The sequence below is a fragment of the Nyctibius grandis genome, chromosome 7 (genome assembly GCF_013368605.1).
Source record: "Nyctibius grandis isolate bNycGra1 chromosome 7, bNycGra1.pri, whole genome shotgun sequence".
Lineage (NCBI taxonomy): Eukaryota > Metazoa > Chordata > Aves > Nyctibiiformes > Nyctibiidae > Nyctibius > Nyctibius grandis.
Window position 1 is genome coordinate 16,366,979 of NC_090664.1, and position 21,724 is coordinate 16,388,702.

The following is a 21,724-nucleotide window of genomic DNA, read 5'->3' on the forward strand; positions in this document are numbered from 1 at the left end:
TCCTTGTGGCCTGAGGTGGATAAGGTCTGCACAATGTTGTGCACTTTGATCCTGTTCAGACAGACTGGACTTTATTGTCTGTAACCTGGGCCCACCTGTCTGTTAATGCAGATGGCGAATGGCAGAGGAACAGGAGGGAAGAAGGTAGCAAAAAGGGAGCAGAAACCTGAGCTTGTTTACCAAAAGTAAGGACAATAATGAAAAGAGATAACAATGTCAGAGTATTCGTGCAAATTTGTCTCTGCATTTTCCTAGTCCAGCATCATAATAGTAGTTTCACTGGATTCTACACAACAAAAAGAGAAATCTACTCCTTTACGTGTACAGAGAGGTACATTTTTCAATCAAAATGCTTGTATCAGGATATATGGTTTTATTTTTTTCAAAATGCTAGTAAGTATGAAGGAAAAGACTTTAAAAAATCAGTATGATGCATAGCCGCAGGCTTCTAAAACTAATAATAATAATAATAAAAAGAGTTCTTTTTCTGAACTAGCTCACTTTGCAGGAATTACAGAATAAATATTGTCTCTAGAAAAAATAATACTTTGAATAGCAGCAAGTGACCAGAGCTGATTCAAACTTCCCAGGTGAATAGTGTATGTGCTGAAAAATGCACTCTATAAATAAATAGTGGGTGCTGATTTGTGCCAAACTGGAAGAGTATTACTTTTTTTTAAAAAAAAGGAAGGGAGGAAAAGAGGGAAAGAGATTAGAAAATATTTGAAAATATTTTTGTAATGAGTAGTTTTGAATTGTTTGGTTTTGGATATTTGAAATTTGCCAATATTTAGAGAATAAAAATGGTTAAGTATCCAAGTACAAACTATAGAATTTCATTTGGGTGAAAGAAATGTTTCAGCTGACACAATTTTTTTTCCCTCTAATTGTCTTTATTTTTTGATTTGGCCAGTGAACTGAAAAATCAATTACTCACAGATCTCCACAGCTGAGACAGTGTTGCATTCGTCCTCTTCAGAGTTGCTAGCCACTGCTAACATTACTAACTGCAAAACCTATGGAAGGAAAGCTTGTATTGCCATACGGTGTACTTGATCCTCAGGTTGTCTCAGGAGAGTCAACAGGATCAAGGCTGGTGTGGCTGGAGCCCCATTTTGAGAGTTCTTCTTTTCTAGTGGGTGTCAAATATTTAATACAGTTGGATTTTTTCTTTCTTTTCTGAAATTAAGAGGGATTATATGAAACAATATTGTGTTTAAATGTGGATATCCTAATTTTAAATATAATTTTAAAATTATTATATGATGAAAGCACTCTCCAAAAAACGTCTGTGAACAGTACAGGAGTTAAAAGCACTTTGATCTAAGATCCTCATTTCCCCTTAAAAAAAAAAAAAAAAAAAAAAAAGAAAAAAAAAAAAAAAGAAACAAACCACACACACACACAAACCCTTACAAGGAACTGAGTTCTAACACTATAAATGGTCAGAAGATAGATTTTCTGAGCAATAAATTCTCAACAGGCATCACATTGTTTGTTCACACGTAACCTCCTTTCAGTCCATACAGAATAATATGTAGCCTATTAAAATTAAAAGTGTATCTGTTTATGCACATAGAAGGTACACATTGCATGCTAGCTAATTTTCTGTATGCTTCATATTTTATTCACTTGAGTAGTATAATAACTAACAGTAAGTAGTTTGGTGATTAGGTGAAGCCGATTTTGCCATGTCAGATTAGATCACTGGTACTACTTATTAGGGAACTGGACTTACCTTTAAAGTGACAATCCAGCAGTTTTTAAGAAAAGTATCTGTGGCAAAAATGAAGACTATCGTACAGTGGTAAAAGGGAGTACCCTAGTGATTAAAGGTTATGACAAATTGCATTAAGCTAATTCCTAAAAGCCAGATCTACAATTCATGTCACAATGTCTCTGTTATATCCCAGAGAAGGTTATTTTTTTGTCTTTGAATGTCTTTAAATTTCCTTTTTTATCAGATTCTCTGAAGACCTAAATGTAGTATCTAATATTTTAGATAAAGAAAGTTCATTATTCATCATGGCTAGCCTACTGTTTGTAATTTCTTATGTCTTTATTGTCTTTTTGAAGAAAATCCTTTTAAATACACCTTTTCTTTGACCCATTGGCAAACTAAATTCATAATGTTTGTTATTGCAAATTAAAAGTTCTAGCTGATATTGAGTTATCCAAATGTAAGTTTCTTAGTGTTTGTAAGATAGAACATGAGCTCCCCATGTACCCCTTCACTTTTATACTTTAAAATAGCCTGAGTTACTTTTCTTGAAAGTATTCTAGGGAAAAAAAATCCTCTTTTGGCTCAGGTTCTCTAGGATATATTGTAATGCTTACTGTCTGTGAACTGTCAGATATTAGGATGCTATATAAAAAATATTAATTATACTTTTTGAAGTTACCTTTTTAAGTTACCTAGAAGTTAACTTTTAAGTTGGAAATCAGTGATGCATTCCCAGCTACTCCACTGAGTCATACCAGCTGAAAGGTTCTCTGAGCTTCTGCCGAGGCAGTGCGTGTGTATTGTTTTCACCTCAAACAGGCTATCATGGAAATATTGAGAGAGGTGTGAGTTGGGGTGGAAAACTTGGGAATATCCATATCTTGGAGAAACCAAATTATGGTACTGAAAACAAACTCAGACTCCAGCATGGAAGGGAAATTGAACATTAGTTTAGGGTGTCTCTGATGTATTGAAAATGGCTGTACACATGGCCTGAAGGAAAGAATTGCAAAGTAATGAAGGAATGAAAATGGAATTCTGCAGAGGTTTGCTTTTTCACTTGGTGTTTATGGTGGTAATAGTTAGTGATGGAAGAACTGCAAAAGATTTAGATTAATGGGGTATTAGTTTAGAGTTCCTGCCCAGTTTACATACTTAAAAGTTCTAAATGCATTGCAAAAAATTATCTACATTATTTATGTCTGCAAAATTTGGGCTGGATATTTCCTTAGGAGATGCTATTTGATAATAGATCTGGTGATTCTTTTTCTGGAAACTAAACCTCCAGTTGGGTTTAAAGGATTGAGAATGAGAATGTGCATGAGGAAGGGCTATGCAGGGGAAGATGTAGCATATCTTTCTCTGTAGCCAAGTCACAAAATATAGCAATATGCGGTTGCCAAATTGTTGAGCTGTTTGTTAGGGGACCTGAGGGACAGGGATCTCGACCTCCTTCAGAAACTTTAAGAAAACTTGTTATTTATTGTCCTGTATATTAAAAAAATGCTGCTCTATTATGTCTGTTTACTCTAAGACTATTTTCTTTTGTTTACTTTGTGCATATTCAGTCCTTGTGCTGCTCTTAATCCAGATTTTAGGGGCGATACTTACAGCTGTTTATACTCTTTACCTAGCACTGATCTAAGGGATATTTCAGGTGAACTGGGCACAAGAATTTACATGGGAGACTTTCTTATCAAAAAATGCTATTTCATTGAAAGCAAAAATTTCCCCCAGAACATGTTAATTTTTTTGTAAAGAATTGTGACAAAAATGTCTTTAAGATAAGGTCAAAAACTTTAGTATTTTTAAAGAAATCTGATTTCTTCATTTTGAAATGACTTCTCATTTTAAAATCTATTTTCAATTCCATAGTGAAACATTGTCTCTAAAGTCAAAACTGTGGGGAAAAAACTATTTATTCACATTCCAACTCAAAACAAAGAAAATGTGACAATTCCCTATGGAATGGACAGTTTGAGGCTGAACTTGCAGGAATGATCTTTTCATCTGGATGTTGTCTTCCCTTGGTTCTGGGTACAGGGAAGAAAGGTGTTGTAGTGATGAAGTTCATATCACCAGTGGTTTCTGAAGGAGAACCGCTTGAGTAGGCTACGCCACAAAGAGCATGAGCCTCATGTTGCGCACACGGCTTTGTACCACGTAGGCTGTCTGTGCTCAGAGCATAATGCTGTATTGCAAAACAGATTACCTACTGGTAGGGCAAAATGGCTAGTCCCATCTGGAGACACAAAAGTGCATCCATGTGTAAAAACACACAGTTTGACACTGCGAGGGTTCTCAAAAACTGTTTCAATGAGATATAGGAAGGGGCAAAGGTTGTAGCAAGCTTTTCTTCAAACTTGTTTGCTCACACTTATCTGGGATGTATTGCCAGTGCCTCTGGCCAAGAGATTATCTTGCCTGAAAATTGAAGAAACAAATGATTACTTCAATCTTGGTTAAAATGCTGAGCTAATTAAGCTTCTAAGTTGTATTATTCCTGTGCTTCCTACAAAGCCATGCATGCACCTAGTTTTTGACAAGGATGTCTATGTGAACTTCAGGTAATAATACAGAGCATCAAGCACAGGCTGTGGACAAAGCCTGTCAGTAGTGTGGGATGTTACTCTAGCTTTATTGATCAAAGGGGAACTCCAAACCTTGCTGGTAGGAAGTCTGTAAAAAGGCTGACATTGAGCCTTCATTGTGTGTTGATCAGCAGTGTTGCATCTGCACAGAGAAAGCTATGAAGGTCTTTCTGTACAAGCTTATCCTGCAGAACACCAAAGCAGTCATAACCAATCTTTATCGTTCCTCACCTTGATCCAGTGTTCAGTAACACTGGATAACTAAAAAGCACCTATGTCTTGCTATAGTAATTTTCGACGTGTGCTGCTGTCACACATAGCACCACTGATTTACAAACAAAATTCTGCTTCGTGAGTTTTAGTGCAGTCCTCTTTCTTTCCCTTCAGTTTAGCTTTCTTGGTTCTCATGTTTTCCTTCTGTCACCGTTTCTGCCCTTGATGTTGCCTTCTTTACAATAAGAATTTCTCTACATGTGTTCTTCAAAAACTCTTCCCAGTGGGCTTCTGCCCCTCTCCATCCCTCTGCTAGTGCATTAGATGGGAAATAGTTAACGTTGATATTCCCAAATGTTGTCCAAAGGTTTTTCAGTTAAGCTGAGTCACAAAAATGGTTGCCATTGCTTCAGATTTTCTGTTCCTGATTCTAGAGTACAACTCTGCACATGTTAAATGGAAAGAGAAGCTCATTTTTGCAGCCATAAGCATTAGAGAATTTCTTTCAAGCTCAAATTTCATGACACCTATCACATGCTCCATCATTAAGGGACATGTCTGACACTATTGCAAAAACAAAGAGCAGCTGTGCTCCTGAACATACTCATTTTCTGTGCCACTGTAGCCAGGACTGTGGTAGATTTTAAGCTCTGTTCCAGAGGCTCTGAGTCCCTGCCAAAGTCCTGCAGAGCTGGCTGAATTTTTCCTTTTAAAGCATGTTCTTGTCCCCAGATGACTTTGTGCAGCACCGGCTGGCAGTGGCAGGTGGGTGAGTGCCTAGTCATGCCACAGGGAAGGATCACAAAACGAACTATTTCATCCTTCATGGCATGGTATCATGGAAGAGCATGAGATAGCAATGCTGTTGCTCTAGGTAATCCAAACCTGAGAGGCCCTCCTTCATAGCACTGAGATAATACACTCGAAGAGCTGGGTCCCCAAGCATAGGTTATATTTCTCAATCCAGTTTGCATTTGCATCTATGAGTTGGAGGATGTTTAATCAGCTTCAGTTTCTTTGCTATTGTCAGGCAAATGCTCACTTTGGCATTTCTGTGTGATTCTGTAGAATCTCAGGTGCAACCTGGAGACTTCTTAGTAAGGTTTTTATTTGTAAGAGTGACTTCTTCCCTTCATGATCTGTAAAAGCTTTACGTGAGGGAAAAAAAAAAAAGTATTTCCAGCATCTAAAAAAATATCTTTATGGACCTTTCCTATTCAGAGGGGGTGAGATTGGCCTGTTTGACACTACGTCATAATCATTCTGACCTGTTAAATTTTTTACACTGTTTTTTAATAATTCCATGAGAATGTAGAAATTGGCAAACCAATGACAATCATGAAATACTTGATGGTTCTGTGCTGTTGAGCCATGGAAGGTGGAACGGTTTGCCTTCTGCTTTTCTGTTGCCCATATCCTTAGCTACTGCATTTGAAGAGTGTTTTGGTACACTCTTACATTGAAGTAAAAGTAGAAGTTACTCCAAAAATGGCAATTACTCTAGGGCAAAAACTAGTGAACCCTAATCCAATACCTTTGGTTTACTAGTGGGTAGTGTTTTCCTTTCAATGATTCTTAGTGAAATCCTCCTTCACAGAGGAGCTGAAAGTTGGCAAAAAATACTGTCTTTGAAAATTTGGCTACAGCTGATTTTATACCTAGAAGCCGAACTGTGGATGATCTGCTACAACTGGTTAATTAATTCCTGTGCTGTTAGGCCTCAATTAGATGCATTAAACTGCAATCCTAGTTAGAAGATTTGCTCGCCAAATATGGAGAGATCCTGTATATCATTCTGACTACTTTATATTTGGATTCTTAAAGAATGTATGCAGCTTGTCTAATGAAGTGTCCGTATGTATGAGAGAAAAAAAAGAAACAGATTTCGTATCTCTCCCTGTGTTGGTCTGTCAGCCTGTGTCTCTGTTCAGTGAGTGGGGTAAAACTCCCCTTACAGTTTGGGGGGTTTTTTTATGTTTCTTGGACTTTTACCAGCAGGTTTTTACAGTCTGTTGCCTGCCTCTCAGATTAGAAGAACACTGGCATATTTTAACAGTTTCGTAGGATCCAAATAGTCTTTAATTAACAGGGAATTGATGTTTTGGAGTGCAACCAAAACATGGGAGACATTGGAAGCAGAGAAGGGGCTTGGATCCTTCCAGCTTTTAGCTGGCTGTGGCAAGGGGCAAACAAATAAGTAAAACAGGGTCTGCTGCAAACAGGTAGCGACTTATTGGTATGCAAGGGGATTTCTTCATTTGCATTATGTTCCCACAGAGCTGGTGGTTGGTAGCATTAGCTGGGAGGAGCTTTCTGCTGCACAGAGTCTGAATCAGCTGCACCCCTTGCAAGAGCAGAAAGTGTTCATTGGTACCTTGCCATAAACCGAATTTTGGTGGCTGCTGAAATTGTTCTTAGTTTAGATTTGTACTGATCAACTGTTGAGGCAGTAAGGTATGTCATGTTTGTGAGGTTTAGGTTGACTCTGAAGCTGTAAGCTCTGTGAGTGAGGATTTAATTAAAAAATCAGAAGTCTGCAAGCGACATGACTTTTGCTGAGCAGAACAGCTAGTTGTTCTTTTTCTTCTGGAGCAGTTTGCCTTGGGAGGGTTGAGTAATGGGGCTGGGATGGAACACTGAAATTATAGCAGAATGAGACTAGCTGAAGTTGTAAAGGGAAGTCAGACATACGCTGAACTATCGTTCCAGATAATCCAGGGAGACAGATGGTTTATTAGCTAATTTAAAATAAAGAAATATTGATACCTGAAGCAATTACTGGCAAGGAATTATAACCAACAGTCACTGAGTCAGCTATGCTCTTTCTCAGTAACGCAGTAGTTTGTGGACAAATAAAAATGTATTTGTTTAATTCAATAGTGGCTTTTTATAGTTGCTTTTTTGTGCTGGGTGTGTCGTGTGTGTGTGTTTTCCACCCCCCCCCGCAATCACAGTACTCGCTGAATGCCTTCTGTCTCTTTCTACACCTAGGTGGTACATGCCAGAGCCCTGCTCTTCCAGCCCTAGTGCGTCCTCCTGCTCCACCTTTGCAGCCGTCGCTGGATATTAAACCATTTCTTCCGTTCCCTCTGGACACTGCCGCAGCAGTCAATCTCTTCCCCAACTTCAATGCAGTAAGTACACTCCTAACAGTTACTGTCCACTTCAGTGAGCCACAGTTTCCGTGGAAGACTCAAAAGAGGGCACAAAGTAGAATTTTATATACTCAATTAAGCCTGGAGTATCCTCTCTCTTACTGAGGGCCAAATAGCTTTCAGTAATGCTGGTAGGCCATAAATTAAAGCCTAGCTGAGTGTTAGCGAGAAGTAATGTAGAAGGAAAAAATTATATGATCCCAAGTGACAAGCAGTAAAGTTGCAGGCCATATTCAGTCCCAGGGCACTCTAAGATGTGCAGAGTTTCACTAACCCACGGTTTGCTGCAGCTCTCAGACTGTGAAACTTTCAGAGTGATGGTGTTCTACACCCTGTCTCCAACAGGCTTCCTGAGAAATACTTACAGTTTACAGATTGGAGGGGCTACAAAAGATAAAACTGTCGAAGCAATTAAAGTAAGAATGAGAACAGCATTAGCTGGTATATGAGCTATTCATTGGTAAACAATCCAGTGTATTTTTTCAGGTTAGGGTGTTTTTTTTCTCATGCCTTAGGTTAAAACAAGGTTAGATTTTTCTTTAATTTTTTTTTTACTTAGTCATACTATCTGTGACTATAGAAATCTTATTCCTTCATAGATATTTTCATTATTATTGACATATGTCATGAATGTCTCAATTTTTCTGTTTCTGGCTGAGATATTTAATGCTCTAAAAGAAAAAAAAAGTCTAAATTGGTTTTATGTTAATTTTGACTTTATAGAATTATGCCTCTTTTTAATTTGAACATACTCTGGGAAGTTCTTTTCATTATTTACATATACTAGATATAGAAAAAAAATTAAGAATGTGCGTGCTTACCTACTTTGAGAGAAGCAGAGAGGTGGAAATTGCCATGCCTAAACAATTTAATTAACATGCAAAAATCTTAAAATAATTAAGAGTAGTAAAAGAACATGCCCATTCTAGAAGCAATTTGTAGTAATCAATAACAAATTTCCATAATTAAATGTTCATTTATTTACCTTTTATGAATGTTCATTTTGCTTTAAAGTAATTAAAATGAAATAATTGTCAAAAATATTTATTTATGCAGTCTTAAATTTGAGCAATTCACAGCATTAATAGAGATCAGACAAGCTGTAAGGTGCAAGTCTTAAAATGCTTAGAAACAACATGTCAAAGAATTATTATTACAAAGAAGCTTTTTATTAGAAAGAAACTTTTTCAAATTTTGAAATGTATCTAGGTATGCAGCAAAGTTTTAAAAAGTGCTGATTTTAACCAAGGTCCTGATAACTCATAATGAAATGGATAAACCATTAGGCTTGTTTAGTATGCTTTAGGGGTTTTTTCTCACCAGTTTTGCTTTGTGATCACTGTTTGTATTTAGTGCAATAGGCCAGCTGAATTTTTAGAAATTGTCTATTAAAATTTCCATTTTTTTCAGGGTTGTCCATAGTTCAGAGTCTTCAGATTGTTTTGCACATTGTTTAACTGCATAACTGAAATGCAATTTTAATGATGAATTTCAATAAATAATTGTTAATCTTGTGTTGTTCCATAAATTTGCAGTTTCTGTTTTCTTACAGAGTGATTTTATACTATAATTATCTTGGGGAAGGTGGGGGAGAAGATGTGCTCGTATTAATTTGGAAGTAGGAAAGTAAAAACAGACTCCTATCAAAACCCTGTTATTCCCGAACATTGTCTTAGCAGTATATAATTTGGTGTAAGCAATGTAATTGGGCTTTTCAGACTCGTTGTCTCTTCAATATTTCAGTAAACTGAGCCTAGGTTTCAAGAGTAAGACTAGCAGCCCTTTTTAACAGCACTCTGAAGTTTGTTCCCATGCAAAGTACTGCTTCCTGTGATGTGTGGCCATCTGCTAAGTCCACCTTTGCTGAATATGTCAGTCCTGAGTGTGAGGATGCTGTCATCAGAGCTGCTGTCACCTGCCTTGCTGCTCATCATCTTTGCCTTGTAATGTGACCTTTGCCTTCTCATCATGTGTGCTGACATGCAGCATCATCTGCAGTGTTCCCATTTCCATTCTGAACAGTACATTATTGAACACTGCTATGTTTAGCTTGTATGCCAGAGCTGGTTAATGGTATCCTCCAAATATGTAGGCTAGCTGAGAAGTTCTGCATATTTCCAGAAATTCTTTCCAAGCTGACGAATCTTTTAGAGACACATCAGCTGCTGCTGAGCATTATCAGCCTAAGGAGAAGGTAACCCACAAGTCATATTAGACTTTAAACAGGATGTCTGACAAGGGCTTTAAGTACGTGAATGTGAGACAGAAAACAAGTGTTTAACCAAAAAAATGATCTTTGTAAATATGCATGCTCATGAACAATTGTAGCTGTTGATAATGTTTTATATTCATTGACTTCATTGACAATCCTACACACTGTCAGCGGAGAAGCATTTATGTTCTGTGGCTAAACCAAGGTCAAGCAGGTGGTCAGTAAAAGACCCAGAACTCCAGACACCTGAACCGGATGTTCTTTCTTGTGTTGTTGATAAATTAGCTTTACCCTTGGTTGACATGTCAAGGTCATTGATTATGTCTTAGGAAATGGATTTCTAAAGACCTCTTGACCCTTGCACAATTCCACAGAAACTAATGAGTTTGACAGCATGTCTGGGCTACTTCCCAAGAGGCTAGAAGGAAGTCCAGATTTTTGGCCATTTACTGGCTGCTTTTCAACAGCCTTCACTTGAGAAGAGCATGATGAAGGAGAAACTTGGGTAAAAATTCAGTCATGTTTCAGAGAAGAGAAGTGGTCTCTGGTTGTGGCAATCCTAACTCAGCTTGAGAATTTGGTTGTGATAGACATAGGTATCTAAGCTAATCAGCCTAAGTTTCTTTGCAAAAGATAATTGACAAAAATGAGCAATTTCTCCAATTTTTTAAGTGGAGGAAAATACACAAAAGTAGGTTGCAATGCAAACACCCTGTATGTCTACTTTGGCATGAACTTTCATCAATAGGATGAAAGTTCCTATTTATCTCTGCTGACTATAATGAGGGACTGGCTCAGCTGCATCTACATTTGGTTAGATGAATCCTCACATTATGGGACAAGTCATAAGCTATTCACAGCTGATATATTAAATTCCACTCAGAAATCAGATGACAAGTGCTGACACTGTATTGTGTGTTTACAGAGGAATGCTCCCATTTATCAAGCAGTTATGCTTCTAATTTTATCTAAAGACAATCGAGGGAATTTGAGGATTTGGATGAACTGGATAGAAATATTAGGAGAGGTGAAAGCAAAAGTAATTTACCAATGGAGAATCTCAGGCACATACACAAGAACTAACAAAACCAAATACTGATATTAAGTACCACAAATAATCATAGTAAGGTGTTGTATATTACAACAATTTTTCACTCTGTTTCAATTTATTACAGACATAAGATTACCTTCTTTGTTACTGATGATTTTGGCCTAAAGCTAGCTCAGTTTTTGCTGGCTGCCTTTGAGGAAAACATTCAGAGCTGATTTCTACAAAGGCAAAAGCTTTAATCAGAGCAGAGAATAGAAGAGAGAACATGGGGTATGCAAACCTTTATCAATAATATGTCTGGACACTGAGGAGAGAGAAAAGTAAAAAGTGAGTAACCTTAGAAACGCAAGGAAGATAGCATGTGAACCTTTGAACCATTCAGTTTCAGGAGGAACATTTTCTGTTTATATAAGAAAGCGTAAAGCAAACATACCAATTAACAGTCTGTTTCGCTGAACATTTGTAGGTGCTGTGCTCTTAATCGTGAAGCAAATGGGTATCCTCAAGTAGTATGTAAAGAGAAATTTTAACAGCACAGCTGTTTAAACTGAAAACAGCCCATTGGTGCAGACCCTGAAGAATCAGAAGTTCATTGCAAGTTTACATGATATAAAAAGATGTACACGGGATTTAAATGGCTAAATGATATGAATGAAAGAAACTACAACTATAAACAATGCTTATGTAGCTTTTTAAAATCTGATTTGAAGATTGTCAGAGGAATAGAAAAATAATTAAATTGTCTATTCTGAAAAATGTTTGAGATCATTTAGCAAACATTTGGTATACTTCTGCGTTTTCATCTGCAGAGTGAGAAGGCTTAAGTCTGTGTGCTTCTAAGAACTAGTTCTTAGAGACACAAAGCTTTAGCAGTTGGATTGAATACGCGCTTGTCCATGAGTGCATGTGAATGTGTGGTGTTTCTGTTCATGAGCCAATGGTTGGTTGCAAAGAAATTTCACAAAGTAACAAAGTCTAGAAATGAATTAACTTGGAGGAAAATATTGATATGCATCCCTGGACTAAGAGGAAATGCTTTATTTTGCTAGACATCAGCATCAGCCCTAAGTGACCCTCCCACAGAAATAACCTCAGATCTTTTTTTATACCTCACACTCTCCAAAACCCATCAACCTCAAAGCACAGATGCATCAGAAACCAGGTTTTGCTTATTTCTGAAGCTCTCAGAATTATATATTTCAGTCTCTTGAGAGACAGAATTTAAAGTTTACAAATTCAGGGAACTTGCCATCACTAGATGGAAAATCAGACAATGCATTGCACTCGTTTGTTTATACTTTGAAGGATATGCTAACCATTTTCCTGAAAAATTTCTAAAAAATACTATATCACACTTTGTAGACTGTAATATGAGCATAATCTGTAGTGGAAGAGATCCACAATGTAGAAGATTGGAGTAAGTGCTTGTAAGCAGAAATAAGGATGTTGCTTGAAAAGCTCCATCCTAACTCCAAACTAAAGCCTGATCTCCCCTTGTTGCCAGTGGAAAGTTTCCCAAAGAAGCATCCTTTGGAAAGAAACACGATTGCAGTTTTGACTAGAAACTTATGACTTGGAAGAGCAGTGGCAATGTCAGAACTGTACTAAACATGGATGGAAAATGAACTGTTACTCTACAGACATCTCTTTCTCATGATCCATCTGTAGTAATCTATGTTCAGTCCCCTGATTTTTCCTGTTTGCTTGTTTTATGCCAGTAGCCGCCAGTGCAATATTTAGGGCTTCATGTTTTACCTTTCCCTGGTAGAGATTTGCCATGTGAGAAAGGAGGAGGAGGTAACAGAAGCCATTGCCCATAGATTAGGGCTCCTAAGGTAGTGCTCCAGAAGCAACTTGCATTAAGGTGCCAAGGTAGTGCTCCTTGCTTCCTGAAAACCAGCCTGTGCAATGTCCTAGCAGCTTCCAGAGCAGCACAAAGGCTGCGCTCTCCTATTTATAGAGGTGAAGCTTGTGTTTGTAGGTATCAGTAGCATGCAATTGTGGCTGGCTTGTTTCACTGGGAGCTGCTTTTCTCCCCACTCTAGTCGTGCTGTCGGGCTCTTCCTGGCCTGCTGATAACCCCTGAGTTAGCTCATACGGAGTGTAGCTTCGTGGTTGCTTGGGAAATGCAGTCTTGTCCTATTGTGGCCAGACAAGTGATAGAAATGGACAATGTAGAAAACCTGCTTGCGGGCAAGTATTCCTAGGGTGGGTTATGCCAGGAAGTGTGGAGAAAACCTGTCAAAAAGCTGCCAGAAGACGTTTTAAAAATCTTTTCCTTAGGCTCCTGTCCAGGATAGTTTTTTATCTAGATGAGAGATGTGTGCCGCAGAAATGATGTGCCAATTTTCTGGATGTTATGAATAAGATGTAGCTTTTGATAGTGAAGAGTGGAGGAGGAATCTGAAATACGTGTTAGTTTTTCTAAACATTAGCAGTCCGAAATTAACAAAATAAACCCAGGGGTTTTGTATGTCTCTACATAATGGTTTTGTTTTATGTTTTCTGACTTAATTGAGCAGAGGAACATAACAAGACTATTTTTCCTCAGCATATAAAATCCTTTAAAGTTTAGTAGTGACGACATGCTGTCAGAATGCTTTGTTTCCCAAAGGGGATAGTCAGGGGACAACACAATGGCCTCAGTTTCATATGAATCAAAAGGGAATACTGCCTATACAGAACAACTTGGCAGTAAAAATATAGTCTGTGCTGATTTGTAATGTTATTTCCATGAGAAGGACCTTTATCAGGTGGAGAACAGTACTGCACCAAATGGTTAATTTGTCAGACAAACAGAGGGGATTATTGCTTCTAGGGATATTCCTTGCATGGCTGCTCATTTACACGTGTCTAGAAACAGGGGGTTTGGCTTGCTCTTTTCCTTTCCATAGCACTGCGATTGAGCTGTAAGATAGCTATACTCTTCTTTATGGTCTATATCTCTATTACTGTTTAGCTGAATATTTTTCAAAATAGGGAAGATTGCAAAAATAATGTTTGGGTTCAGGAATTCTTTATTATAATAACATTTTCATCACTGGCCAGGACATTTAATTAAGAAGACTGCAGGGGAAGACGAGGGATTAGGGAATGAGCAAACACAAGAAAATCCTGGCAATTCAGATATTTTTATTTGGTGCTTGCAAAACAGGAATGAATCAACATCAGTATGAAATATTCAGTTATATGAATTGGCCAAATTTATTTGCTGTACATTTAAATCCTTAATCTACACCCTGGGGTCTGATTGAAATAACAGTAAAGCTCTGATTCTCTGATGCAGAGGAAATGTTCACAGCTCAGGAGACATGCTGAAATTAAGCTCTTCATCTTTTTCCCGTTTTGAGTCAGATTAGGGTTGATCCAGATCTCTAGGAACACTCTGTCTGCCTGTTTTTGTGTATGGTCTATGCTCTATGTTACAGGCAGGGAACAGAGCTCATATTCTGACGTTGCATAAATGAGTGTTCCTGCAGCCCTCAGGTAACCTTCCCATGGTTACCTGTGATTGCATGGCTGTTATTTTCCTTTGCACTACAAAGCGACTGGAGAGTAGTGTCTCAGCTCCCTAGCAGTTGTCTCCAGAATGATTGCTATTATTTTCTTTGGTCTTGGTGCATTGTTAAGGAGCATCCTATGAAATCTAGCCTTAATCCCTTTGCAGCCTCCTCTAAAATTTTGGCCTCTGCTTGCAACTGATAGCTGGGACTCCTGCAAGTTTCAACCCAGGCATCAACTAAAGTTTTCTTGTTATCTTTCTCTTAGCATTACCTTACATTTTAGCAGCACTCCTGGCCTTGGTTTTGGAATCACTTGCATTGGGCCCATGTGAATTGAAATTGTGAAATTGCCCATTGCAATTTTTGGAATTGCTTTCATTGAGCCCGTGTGAACCTCATGAAGTTCAACAAGGCCAAGTGCAAGGTCCTGTGCCTGGGTTGGGGGCCATACCCAATATCAGTGCAGACTGGGTGATGAATGGACTGAGAGCAGCCCTGTGGAGAAGGACTTGGCAATACTGGTGGATGAAAAATTGGACATGAGCTGGCAACACGCGCTCGCAGCCCCGAAAGCCAGCTCTGTCCTGGGCTGCATAAAAAGCAGCATGGCCCAGAAGGTCAAGGGAGGTGGTTCTGCCCTTCTCCTTCTCATGAGACCCCACCTGGAGTACTGCGCTCAGCTTTGGGGCTCCCAGCACAAGGAAGACGTGGACCTGTTGGAGCGGGTCCAGAGGAGGACCATGGAAATGATCAGAGGGCTGAAACACTTGTCCTGTGAAGAAAGGCTGAGACAGTTGGAGTTGTTCAGCCTGGAGAAGAGAAGGCTCTGGGAGGACCTTAGTGTGGCCTTTCAGTACTTAAAGGGAGCTTATAAGGAAAATGGAGAGAGATTTTTCACCAGGGCTTGTAGTGACAGGGCAACGTTTTTAAACTGAAAGAGGGTAGGTTTAGATTGGAAGAAAGAAATTTTTCACTGTGGGGGTGGTGAGACACTGGAATAGGTTGTCCAGAGAAGCTGTTGATGCCCCATCACTGAAAGTGTTCAAGGTCAGGTTGGATGGGGCGAAAGATGTCCCTGCCCATTGCAGGGGGGTTGGACTTGATATTTAAAGGTCTCTTCCAACACATTCTCTGATTCCTCACAACTTATTTGAACAGTTTTAGGGTTATTTTCCAATTAGGGAATTAGCTGTCTCCTATGCTTATGAGCAGCTGTCACCTCTTGCGACACAGAATACAGCAGTCTTGAGAGCTTAGAGGAGTTGGCTCATGGGTATAAATGGGTAGATACCATTAAAAAAATCCATTTAAAAGTTTTTTTTTTAATTTAAATTAAATTTGTATCAAGGGTGCTCCAACCTTCTGTGATTGCTTTCAGTAGAAATTCAGGTTTCTAGGATGTGTGTTCTCCTGGGGAAGAAAATGTTAAGATTATCTTAAAATAGCCTAAGTTTGTGTGGTTTCACCTTGCTGAACATTATAATGTCTATCCTTGAATTCATCCCTGTAACAGTAACATGGGTCTAAATTATACCTGTTTCCTGGTTTCTGTCCAGCATTTGGAGTGTAATGTGTGCCTTTGGTAAATCTGTTTTGATTGATTCAAAAGACTTATTTCCAGCATCTGTGTAATAGCATCACCTGTGTTTGGCCTTCACCAGCTACAATCTCTGTTGGCATTCATCTCTGTGGCCTCATTCGAGGTCCTTATGGATATCTCCAAGCTGGTGGTCATTTGGCAATTGCTGCCTGCAGACTGTATTTACTTTGGGGATGAGAGTAGGATGATGTTCTTCACGCAGGCTGAGTATATAGCACGTGCACTTCGCCATCTGATAGCTCACAGTTTCTTCAGGATTTTCCTGGCAGTACATCACTCTACAGTCACTCAGCACCTTGGGGCTGAAGAACAGATACTTGTGCTGCTCCTTTTTGCCATGTGGGAGTGGGTGGACTTCTAACTAGTCTCCACAAATTCTCGTGTCCATAATTAACTAAAAAGGTCTGAGGCAGAAACACCCTGTTTGTATAAGTTCGTGACTACACTATTAGCTAAATGTCCACACAGTAGGTTATGGAGTATAAACATGAAGGTGTTTTCATGAGCAGTGTTGTTGGCTGGAAATGATCTCTGGACAAAGGGCTCCACATACCTAAAAGCTTTGTTTTCTGTGTATTTTTAAAATTTACTTAAGTGGTTTATTTTTATTGTTAAAACAATCAATAGGATCTAAATATCTCACATGCTTGTTTAAATGATGATTAGTAATAGCAAAAGAATAGACTTTCTGACTTACCTCATCCTCCCTTACACATTTGCTAGAGGGCACTGCACAGTGGGCTGACAGATAACTTGCTCTTGGAAGCCATAGTATCCAAGGCAAATGCAATAGCAGAGACTTTATTGGGGACTGAGGGTCCCTCAGGCTTTTGCTTTGCATGCAAAACATTCTTGTAAAGGAAATTAAATGAAGTGCTCTTCAGATTTGTCAAATCTTGATGAGTGGAATTACTTAAAACTAAATTTTATAAAGCGTTTTATAAAGCATTGTAAATAATGTTTTAATCAGTTGATGTTTACACCCTTTGTCTTAATAGCACTCAGATGAAAAAGATCAATGATTATTTTATTCTGCAAAGACTATAAAACTTTAATGGGTTGCATAATAAGTATAACTCATAAAATCTACAGTTAAATGTGGATGGTTATTAACCTGTTTTTAAAAAGCTGCAATTAAAGTGAAAAGGAATTCTTAAAGCGATGATTTGATCACGGTAGTCTGAGGAGGAAAAAGAGTGATAACATTCTAAAATTTCTGTTGATGAGACAGACATTTGGAAAGATTTAAAATAAGTCATGAATCTTTCCTAGCCTTAGGCATGTTTGTGTTGCTAACCTAGCTGAATAACTATTTACTGAGGTTTTTTTTGTACAACCTGCAGTTTGTTCTTCTTAGGAATTTCAAAAATATCTGTAGAAAAAAGCACGAGTTTGTATGACAGTCAATTTTACACACAGTAAATACATTCCTAAGCACAATTACCTCATTAATTGCTTATTCATAACATGCAGTAACAGTGCTCCTGTTATTCAAGAACTTGTCCTAAAACCCACTTACTTTTATCCTTTATGATAATGAAAAGATTTGGGGCTCTTTCTTTCACTCTCATTTTAGTCACAGTAGTTTGGGCTGGTAAATGGCACATGCTGAAGAACTCATTTATCTGGAGTCATTATATGATGCACTCTTTGATGGAGTATTTCTGTAATGTCCATGTCCTGTCTAATTTATTTTATCCTAACATTTTTTTGATAAGGGAAGAAAATCCCCAAAGGTTATATGTTGGACTTGTACAGTAGAATTGGATACAGAACTCCAGATTCTCATGCAACTACTGTTTTTCCTGGCATCTTTCCTTTGGCTGTACTGAATCCTTAAAGTGATACTGTATAAATATCCATACAGATTAAATTAGTAATCAAAATAATTCATAAAAAAAAGTACAAAAGTTTGTATCACTCAAGAAATCAATGTTTCTCTCTTAAATACATTGGTTTATATAAAATAGATTAATATCAAATTCTTACTATTTAAAAGAATGCAAATCAATGGTTTTCTGTCAAATAATATATTCTGTCAAATAATTAAATGCTTTGTGATGTCATGAGTAAAAAGTTTTAGATGATATTACACTTACATATTATTTTTTTTCAGAAAGAATAAAACATTTTAAATAAGTTGTGTAGTTTCCTTACACAACAAAAGCAATCATGTTTAGAAGGAAATGTAAAAGCTGTCTTAATGACTCACAACAGAAGGCTAAATAGTCTATAACTGAACAAAAATTGCAGATAAAAAATAAAAAGATATATAGGAAAGAGGCATTCTTAATTACAGTTAGAGGTGATGTAAAGCCTGCTGGAAAGCTGACCAGCAGAAGTTTCTTTCAGTAGTTTGCTAATGTGAAATTGCTAGGATGTTTGAACAGCAGAGAGCGCGATCCTAATGAATGGAGGCCATGATAAGAGTTCCTCCAGTTCAACAAAATAACCCTGTGAAGGGAATATTTGAAGAAAACTTTAGGTGACTGGTATTACTTTAAGTTATTCCTAGGACATTTGTCAAGAATCCAGAAAAGGAGTAAACCTGCAGTCTTTACTTCCTTTATTCCTGCACAGTTTTCACTAGGCTTGTCTGTAGTCTGTCATGTCCATGCTTTTTTAAAAAGACAGGGAACTACGTCCACCTTACAAAGATATCAGTTTGGGATCCTGAAAATAGTATAAGCCGATTATCAGGGGGTTTTTGTTCTTGAGCTAATCAGCCCTCCACTGTCAGAAAAGTCAAGTAGCTCATCTGATGTACCTATGCATCTTTAGTTTCAACAGGTAGGGCAGCTATGGTACCTGAGGGTGGTGCAATGAGATTGCACCCAACAAGGTAGCAAAAGCCAGGACAAGGCTGTTCCTTTCTTATAGCCTTTCTCTGGCAACTTAAGGAGGAGCAGAAGAGTAGAGAACAGAAGTAGCAACACTTGCCAGACAATGCCTCCGGTGAGGTATATTTTAGGAAGCTCTTGAGCCAAATGAGTTGTCTTGGCATGTGATAGCCCTCCATGAGGTAACATGCTGAACTGGATGGAATCAGCAGGAGAGTTTGTTTATTTTAACTAGTAATGAGGTAACTTGAGTTTCCTCATTCCCTTCTCCAGATGGTGCCTAATATATCCAGGCGGGGAGATACGTAGGAAAATTTCCTCAGGCAACCTAAGTAAGCAGGAAGAGATGGGAGTATATGAACTATGACTTGCTATAAACAGCAGAAGTCTAAGGACGATTTTTAAGGTGCTATGTTTGTGGGAGCTGGAAGTGGATGAAAAAATGTGCATCACCTTACTCATATTTTTGTTTGAAATGTAGTGATTTGCTAATGGATCCAACCCATTACATTATTGGTGTTGCTAGGACTCAGATAATAAAGATAAATCACAGGGATGATACCACAGTTAATTATAGCAGTGCCCTCCCAAACAGCACTATCAGCTCTGGGAAGCAGCAAAAGCCATTGTTGGCATTAGCAAGTAACATGAAAGACTGATGTCTGGGAGAGGAGCGGCAGTGCAAAGACTGCCAGTGAAAGGATTGGGAAATACTGGATATTGGGGGCTTGGAAGAGAGGTGGGAGGAAGAGCAGAAAGTTTTAAAGAAGAGAGACTCAGAAGTATCTCAGAACAGGTATTTGAAAGATGCATTTGCTTCACACACACATGCACACAAAAAAGTAATGTTGGAGACATTGCAAAGCAAGTTAAAGTATCCTGTTTCCACTTAAAGAATCCTTACGTCTTTGTTCCTGGCAGGAACAGTACCTTTCCTTTTTAGTTACATGCTTTTCCCAGGAAATTAATATTTCCTGAAACTTTTTGAAGCAAGTTTGTTCTTTCTAAACCTGTCTTATTTATTTTCATTTTACAGGAGCTGTATCTGCTTGAAACCTAATTATGTTTTTCATTCTAAATTTGAAAGGAAAGAGAGAAATAACCTCAGTACCTCAGTACTGAAAATATGTCTCAAACCGGACTAAAACAAGCACAAAATTAAAAAGAGTCTGTGCTTCTGAAATCAGAGAAAATCCTTCTTTAAGAACAAACCCTCTGATACTGTAAAATGCCATAGCTCCACAGCTGTTCAATCTCTGTTCCTCTGTAAGGATTCCCTGATGAAGGGGAATTGTTCTTCAATTTCTGTGCACAAAGAGGATAGCATGTATTTTTGCTATTAAGTGCCTTTCTTTTCTGTTAAGCAAAGCAATAGGTAAAGTCTACCCCAGCAAATACTGTGTATCATGTCTTCTCTGTAGTGTCAAAAAAAATCTCCTATCTCTTCGAACAGGCTGAGTTTCTAGAATGTGAAGAAATGACTGTTTCAAATGACACCGAATTGCACAAAAACTATGGATCCAAAGATTAGTTTTTATTTTCTTTTGTTTGCTAGGACCTCAACACTCACTTGATTGGGAAAAGTTGTATTTCATTTAGAATTATTTCCTTTAGCTGTTTCTTCACAAACCACTGCAACTTTTTCAAAAGTCCTTCAATTTCTTTTTTAGAAGCTGCTGTGATACAACCAGAGATTTGGCACATAAATTGATGCTGACCCTGAGGGTAACTAGGTCTCTCTGAGATGCTAAATTTAGTGTCCCTTCAGCAGCTCAGGTGAAAGTACAAACAAGCAAAATTCTGTGGTTAACAGCATTTGTACTAACACAAGGAAAATATTAACTGTGAATGTAAACATGTAAGAGAAGGAAGTGTTAGTTTTGGTAAGTTTAAAACTTTCTTGTCTTATAGAATCATAGAATGGTTTGGGTTGAAAGGGACCTTAAAGATCATCTAGCTCCAACCCCCCTGCCACAGGCAGGGACACCTTTCCTCTAGACCAGGTTGCTCAAAGCCTCATCCAACCTGGCCTTAAACACTGCCAGGGAGGGGGCAGCCACAACCTCTCTGGGCAACCTGTGCCAGTGTCTCACCACCCTCACAGTAAAGAATTTCTTCCTAATATCTAATCTAAATCTACCCTCTTTCAGTTTTTAACCATTCCCTGTCGTCCAATCACTACATGCCCTTGTAAAAAGCCCCTCTCCCGCTTTCCTGTAGGCCCCCTTCAGGTACTGGAAGGCTGCTATGAGGTCTGCCCGGAGCCTTCTCTTCTCCAGGCTGAAGAGCCCCAACTCTCTCAGCCTGTCTTCATAGGAGAGTTTAATGAGAAAAAGGCAGAACCTAACCAACTCAGAACTCAAAAATACAGAACACACAACGTATAAAATGTGTTAGGATTCTCATCCTTACTCAGTTCTGTGTTTTGATTAATATCTCTGCTTCATACTAGTGGGACTCACAGTAAAACACTAATATTTTATCTATGTTTCTTAAAACAGCATTTCTGTGGACCAGAACACACCAGGAGAAGGGTTGTGAAGAACAACTTCAAGTTCAGTAATTAAACATCTTAAACATTTGTTAAGCTTTTCAGTAAGACACAAGATTAGTCAGTAAAGCAATAAGCCACTTAATACTGCAATAATGTATTGTTTAGTGTATAACTTCTCTTATTTAAGAGGAGGATTAACAATCATCTGCTTTGGTCTTTAGCTATCATTAACAATGTTTAAGTCATTAACCTATGCAGGGATTTAAGATGATTATATAATCAGCAGATTTTTTAGATGGCTACAGCTGGTGATAAGCATGCATTATTCCAGGCTTCTGAGCT

The 21,724-nt window shown here is 38.2% G+C and overlaps 1 protein-coding gene across 2 annotated transcripts in view; it reads left to right on the forward strand.

The window, feature by feature from the left end:
* ZNF385D (zinc finger protein 385D) overlaps positions 1 to 21,724 on the forward strand; it is a 467,763-nt gene that overhangs the window by 313,409 nt on the left and 132,630 nt on the right. For both annotated transcript variants that reach the window (XM_068404866.1, XM_068404867.1), the window contains one exon: positions 7,519 to 7,661. In XM_068404866.1, the coding sequence (XP_068260967.1) occupies positions 7,519 to 7,661 (143 nt within the window). The remainder of the gene's footprint in view (positions 1 to 7,518; positions 7,662 to 21,724) is intronic.